The 7,384-nt window shown below is 38.5% G+C and overlaps 1 protein-coding gene across 1 annotated transcript in view; it reads right to left on the bottom strand.

Moving 5' to 3' along the window:
• Positions 1-1,511: 1,511 nt before the first annotated feature.
• U3-55K (U3 small nuclear riboprotein factor 55K) overlaps positions 1,512-7,384 on the bottom strand; it is a 32,141-nt gene continuing 26,268 nt past the window's right edge. Inside the window, exons 7-8 of the mRNA XM_081766841.1 lie at positions 6,788-6,927; positions 1,512-2,092 (exon numbers count right to left, since the gene is read on the bottom strand). Coding sequence (XP_081622967.1) covers positions 1,857-2,092; positions 6,788-6,927 — 376 coding nt within the window. The 3' untranslated portion in view covers positions 1,512-1,856. The remainder of the gene's footprint in view (positions 2,093-6,787; positions 6,928-7,384) is intronic.

Genomic DNA, 7,384 nt, shown 5'->3' with positions numbered 1-7,384 from the left:
ACTGCTCGTTGTTCCTCTTTGGTGCAAACTTCTAATGGAGCGGCCATGATTTATCTGCAACAAAAGGAAGACAAATGGAGGAATTAGGATCAAACTTTCATAGCATAACCACAACAGCATAACAATAAAATAAACGAGGACAGAGGTCAGTATGAACAATGTGAGAAAAGTAATAACTACATTGCGGATAATTTTTGACTATCCCTCGTAAATAAAGAAAATACAATGTAAATTTTCGGTGAACCTGCCATGGTAGTTCATGTAATGAAAAAGCTCCTGACCGGTACAAATCACATAGCTGTGAAGTATCTGACGACCAAAACCCCTCGGGGACTCCCATGCCCTTATTCCAGTATTTCTTCCTTCCCCTCTGGTTTTACCTGTTTTTGACTTTAACGTTCTTTTCAGCAGCGAGGACAAATAGGACGTGAAGCTACAGCGTAAGGCTCTTCGGGAAGGTCACATCCGCTTTTGCAATTTTACTGAAATGCAGAAAGAGCCAGAGAGTGTCTGATAGATGTTATTATACAAACCAGTAATTCTTTTCAAGACCTTTCATATGGTGTGTAAGTTTGGGTGCCCAACCGTTATGATATAAACTGAGCACTTCAATTTCTGGTCTATAAAAAGTTTCAAAACTGCTTTAGTTCGTTTAATACCATTTTGTGCATACTACCTAGCTCACTTTCTACATTTTTTATATTCGTTATTCTACAGGGTGTTACAAAAATGTGTCACCATATTTTGACAACAGATTTCTCGCATCAAAATAAGAAAAAGAAAGTTTATACGAGCCTGTGCTCAAAAGTGGATAGTTTCGGAGTTATAGGGTGCCAAAAATATGAAATACGTGAACTTTAAAGTTAATAGCTCCACTATTATGGGACGTATCGTAGTTGGGTCAAGACATCACTGAGGAATTGGTATGTGAAATATCCAAATATCCAATACTTGCACACCAACTTTTAGAGAGATAGGTGTAGAGTAGAGACTTGCACGGGCCGGGCCTGGCCCGAAGCCCGGCCCGCGACACTGATTTCTTTTCAGGTCGGGCCGGGCTAGGGCCGATTAATTGCAATTCTTTAATAATTATTGACATTCGTTAAACGATAATTAGAATACAGGCAAACGTTGAAGAAGTGTGCCCGTCAAAAATGTTACAAAATGAAACTTCGAAAATTTATCGGGCCCGGGCCGAAAAATTCGGCCCGTGCAGGTCTCTAGTGTAGAGTGATGAAATATTCCCAAACAGACTCTCTAAAAATGATTGTGCAAGTACCAGAGGTTCTGAAAGATGGATATTTAGATAGTTCCTCAGTGATGTCTTGACCCGACTACGATCGGTCCTACAGTAGTGGAACTATGCACCTTTAAAGTTAATTTTTTTGACGTTTTCGGCATCCTATAACTACGAAACTATGCATTTCTGAGCACAAGTCCATATGAACTTTTTTTCTTATTTTGATGTGAGGAATCTAACGATGATGATCTGAAAATGTGTCCAAAATATTGCGATTTTTTTTTTTTTTTTTTTTTTGTAACAGCCTGTATAAATTATTAACAGTAATTCAATAAAGTGACAATGAGCTTAGTAAAGAGCCTTAATGTGTAATCTAAACCATATAAGACCCTATCGGAGATCGACCCCGGGTCTCCCGCCTTCTTTTCTCTTCTTAACCAAGCAAAGAATAACAGTGCTGAAAACACTACCTAAAGCAGAAAATAAAGATTCCATTTTTGATTTCCTTCTGCTAAAATGTATCTTTTGCTTCAATCCTGTTAAATAAAACGAACGCATATTTATTCTTAATTACTGAGAAAAATAGTTGATGAGCTTGTGTTTGCGACCACACTTTCTATACTTTGCCATTCTTCTTGGTGAGAGGAATAATCATCACTCCATTTTTGGCCTCTTTGTGGCGCCACCATCGGCCTAGTCTATGTTCTTGTCCGACACCCACAATTAAATGGTTGCCATCCGAAGTGAAGGACAGAGCATTCACAAAGCCCGCGACGGGGATCTGCAACAATGGTGACAACGAACGGAAACCTTCACCACACTTCCACATCCGAATGCAGCCGTCATGAGAGCCTGCAACAGTAAAAGAAGTCTCTTCACTAAACTATGTATTACTATGTATGTATATTTACAGCGTTACAACTCTACTTTCATTTTGAGGTAGTCAAAAGTTCCCGGAATTCTATTGTAGCTCTTTATTAACACAATATAAATACATATTTACTTAATCGTCTTCAAAGGAGGTATACTCATGTCCACAATTATTGTCGCATGTCTATAAATATGTTGTTGTAGGAACATAATTTGATAACGAATTCGACCCTTATATCTTATAATGTTAGTATGTGTATAATCGGCAAACACAGGTATGTGGCAAATTTTATGTCACAAGAGCAGTAAATAAGAACAATACAAGGAAAGTAAAACTTTCTTGTCCATTTAGCAACATTTTGTTTTACTCATTCTAATTTTCGTATTTATAATTTTTTTCCTATGAAATTTACCACAAATATACATTTCCCGATTATACACATAGTATCAGTATTAAAAGTAACCTTGCAAAATCATTGTCAAATTATATTGCCACAACAAGACAGTTTTAGATATGCGACAATAATTTTGGACATGAGTGTACCTTCGGAACACAGACACATGTTTGGATCCTGCGATTTCTAGAAATACCGGCGAGAGTCCTCTTTGGTATCTTTCGATTTTCGGCCGTCACGTTAAGTTTTGATCTCTTTTACTGTGGCAAAACGTATGTCTTTGCGTCTCATTGGTTTGCGGATATCCGATACTGATAAAACTGTTTTTAAGACTATCGCAGTCTGTGAAGCAGATTTTTCCCCAATTTATACATAAACTCGATTTTTGCGCGTTGTTTGAGCTGTGAGATTGCATCAACTGATCACCACACACACTTCCGTTTAGCTACACTATCGTACACTGTCTGTTAAGATCAGAATTAGGGAACCTAAGGACTGTATTGTATAAGATTCATTGTGGTTGCATCACAAATGCCAAAACTACAACAGCATTTCGGGAACTTCTCGACTGTCCCTCGAATAATATATAAATGACTACGATTACGATTTTGTATGATACTTTTCGTATGCAAATTCCATTCCGACCTCATTCTCGAATATCTTGTCACGCATTTCAGTTCATTACTTGTTACTACTTTATTAACATCTTGAATGAAAACGAGTAAGTATGCTCCTACGGTTCACTTATAACTTTGGATTAAAATCTAATCCTATAATATAAATGATTATTTTCAACTGACCACTCTCTCTTAATAAGCGCTTTCCTTCTTCGTCTGTTGATTCTCGTATTGGGTAGGATATCATTTGTTATTTGCACACAGTAGAAGAAGGCTTGTGGTCAGCAGTCTTGCTTAAAAGATATCGAGTTCGAACCGTGGTTCCTCAGCCTGACTTGAGCTTTTTCCAGGGTTTCCCTCCGTTCCACCAAGCAAAAGCCTAGATTCTACTCTTACGCTTGGTGACTTCCTTTGCCATTGATGTTGTTGCTTGTTATGATTTCAGTATAAATAAAGCCGTAAAATATCATCTAAACGAGAAGATAATGAGAACCAATTAGGGTTCTTTCTCCGTTCAGTTGTAGGCAATGCTAATACTAATACTAATAATAATAATAATAATAATAATAAAATTTCTTTAAAACTTGTAACGCTTCCTCGTGAATACACATTACAGTATATGCTATATGGATTCTATAGGCATTGCATGATTTCTGGTGGATCAGTGGAAGAACACCGCCCTCTGGTGCGAGAGGTCCTTGGTTCGATCCCAGGACAAGCGACTTGCGAATAACAATGTTGGTGAGTTGTCCCTCTTCCTCCAACATTCTCATTCCACAAATTATTTCAATCATCATTCATTTTCAGTAATCATCCGACTCCTTAACCCTACAGGGCATAATAATGGGACGTAAATCGAAAATATAAAATCCTCGAAATTGCAGTGAAAATCTTCCCTCTTTTTCTAAAAAAGAGGGAAAAACACCATTGTCGTCAGAAAACTGTAATTAAGCTGATTCTAGAATGATATGCAGATGAGAATACCAGGGTAGTAGTGTGAGCTAGTTAAGGCTTTCCACTCCCTTTATCACAATCTGCGTTCAGTAAAGGCCACGGCTTAACTTAGCGTGCCCCGTGTAATACCATTAATAATTTCAGATGAAAAATGGATTTTACGCTTTTCTAGTTTTCTCCGCTCTATTAAATGAGTCCAACTACTAAACAGAAAAAAAATGTTAATTGTTTTAAGTTTTCTAATTACATGGGACAAACTTCGGCAATTTTAAACTTTCTTTTATGTTTTGTGAACTTTGAAATTTATCAGTTGTTTATTAGAATACACCATACCAATGAGTTAAACTAGTATGACAGAATAATGTGTATTTACCTGCTGACGTTCTAAATATACAGGAGGTGTGATCGAAAATAAAGTGAATAATTTTATTAGAAACAAAGTAATAAGCTTACACAGAACTGTCCTTGGCTAGCCATGCACCTATCCCAAAGTTGAATCCATGACTAAAGCGTCTCTGAAAGCATGTTCAGCTGCTCTGTCGTGGCAATCTGCGTACGTTTTCCTTTAAGCATGGTTTTAACTTTTGGGAAGAGCCAGAAATCGCATGGTGCTATATCTGGAGAGCATAGCGAATGTGGACAGACAGGAGTATTTTTTCGGTCCGAAACTCGCGCATCAAAACCAAGGTGTGGCCCGACGCATTTTCGTGGTGAAGAAGGAAACCATTTGCCCATTAAATCGGCGATTAAAATGTTTTTCACGGACCCATACGAGATGTTTTGCTCTTCGGAAAGCTCTCAAATAGTCATTCACCTATTTGAACAAATCATTTCTACCACTTTTTTGCACGTTTTCATCTGTTTTTGACGTCGAAGGACGTCTTGATCGTTGCTCGTTTTCAACCAACTCCTTGCTGCTTTTAAATCGCTCATGCTACTTGTAAACAACCTTGAATGCAACTACTTCATCGCCATACACTGATTTTGACATTTCGTTACCAACTTTGGCACTTTTTTTTTTTTTTTTTTTTTTTTTTTCCAGCTTAGAACAAAACTTAATGTCGAAGCGTGACAGATACTCCTAACAAGTTCTGACTCTTGTGCTTCTAAAAGCCAACTAACATGTCACAACTCATTCAAACTTGACATTGACTGTACGAAAAGTTTAGGCTACCAGGCTTACTAGTTGAAATGCATACAACATCGGCAGATGGCAGTATGCAACTACACTCACCTTACTTTTTGATCACACCTTACATATATATGTTCTCCACTTTATTTCCTATCCTGTATGGACTTTTTCGCACCCAATTCGTTCCGAAAACAAACTACGTAAGCTTATGCATAAAGAACTTATCTGGATGAACCACAAACTCTCCTGCGTACATTTATATACTCCCACCATACATAATATACATTAATGCTTGCTACACCACAACATTGATATGCTTTGGTAATCATTCTACAATCGGAACGTAAGTCGCATTGTGAAACTACCTATCCCATCAATCTTATCTTTGCACATATATAGTGATACTTTTCAATTTAATTAAAATGCATGAAAAAAGTAAAACTTATCTGATTATTATGATTGCTACAAGAACAGCTATGATGCAACTTGGAATGGAGTCTTATGAGGTAACAAGTCGAATATCACACCATTCCGTGTGCAGTGCATCACTCAGTTCTGTGAGAGAAGATTAAGTCGAAAATCTTCACCAGATTCGTGTCTCTAAAACGGACCACACATGTTCAATTATGTTTACGTCCGGAGATTGCGTAAGCCACTGGAAGGTTCAACTTTACCCCCATGTTCCTCAAAACACACCGTAACAGCTCTGGCTGTGTGAATGGAAGCATTATCATCCTGGAAAATGGATCACTGCCCGGAAACAATAGGATCATAGGATTCACATGGTCCCTAAAATGGCGACCTAATCGTGGGCAGTTACGCGACCGGTAAGCGTCAGTACAAAACACATTGAAAACCAGGGCCAAAGCATCTTAGGGCCACAGTCAGGTTTCATGGGTGGGCGGAGACACTGCGCATCATACGCTTCTTTGGGCGTCCATCACATATAAATACGGCCCGTGGTTTGAAATAAGGTGAATGGTGACTCAACTTACTATATTACAGGTTTCCAGTTATGGTTACTTAATTAACGGTTTCGCTCGTGCAACCAGCCAATCTCATATGCGTAGTCACGTAACTCGCAGAGTACTGTGATCGTCGACGCAAGCTGGCTGTGGGAGATGCTGTCTGAGTTCTTCTGTTACTTGCACCGCAGTCCCACGACGGCTCTGAATGACAATTTGCTTTAATGCTCGGCCAAACGTACTGAGAGCTTTCTTCCAACCATTGTATGTAATTTTGCCGTGAATTTTGTAGGCCATCATTACTTTGGATACTGTCCCTCGTGACTTCTAATATACATGCCACTTTCGTTATACTTGCACCACATAACCAAACAATTAGCCCTATTTAGAAATCAGAGAGTTCGCCTATTTCATATTGTCAACGTGTGCTCATTTCACTCTACACTGCCTTTCTAGTGCTCCCAAAGTATGAAGTTTGCGAACACACCACCACCAACCACCCGGTCCTGTGATTGCCGTCTGACCCCTGCCAAACGCAGACCCTGATGTCTTTCCAATATATATATATACAAACAAATGTGATTGTACGTTTGAATGGAAAGAAAAGATGTTACCTGTTGCTATGAGATCCGAGTTGAGTAACGTCGTTAAGCTGGAGATCCAGTAGGGTTCGTTATTTTCCTGATGGATGCCATGTGCATTCTGTACTGTATACAATGGTTTCTTTTTCGCCACTCCCCACAAACAAAGCAAACTGAAAGACAGATTAATTTACGTCACACACACTTGATGATTATTTAATCTAAATTTAGATTATCAATTCTAGCCCTTCCTTCGTTTGTTCCGTACTCCTCAAGAAGTAAAGAAGCGTTAAACGTACTCTTTAGACTTCCAAATTACGCTACGTGTTGGAACTCTTTTAGAATGATTTCGTTCGTCAATGGACAGGTGTCAGAATAAAAACGGTAAGAAATACATACAGGCGGCTTTTTGCTATCGATTCAGGTGTCCCAAGAATAGGTTCCACCTTTTCCGTTTACCCTCTATTCAAACCGCAAGTGATTCAAATTAACTATTATCGGTAACAATACGTATCGCCATACACCAGAAACGATTATAGATAGCGACAAACATTTTTTGCAATCAATATAGGGTCTTAAGAGTATATATATATCGGGTGTTGCAAAATAAGTGTTACAATTCTTGGGAGG

Source organism: Thermobia domestica, chromosome 7 (assembly GCF_964235325.1).
Source record: "Thermobia domestica chromosome 7, izTheDome1.hap1.1, whole genome shotgun sequence".
Taxonomy (NCBI): Eukaryota; Metazoa; Arthropoda; class Insecta; order Zygentoma; family Lepismatidae; genus Thermobia; species Thermobia domestica.
The sequence above is the reverse complement of the archived record's forward strand: the minus strand, read 5'-3'. Positions and strand labels throughout refer to the sequence as shown.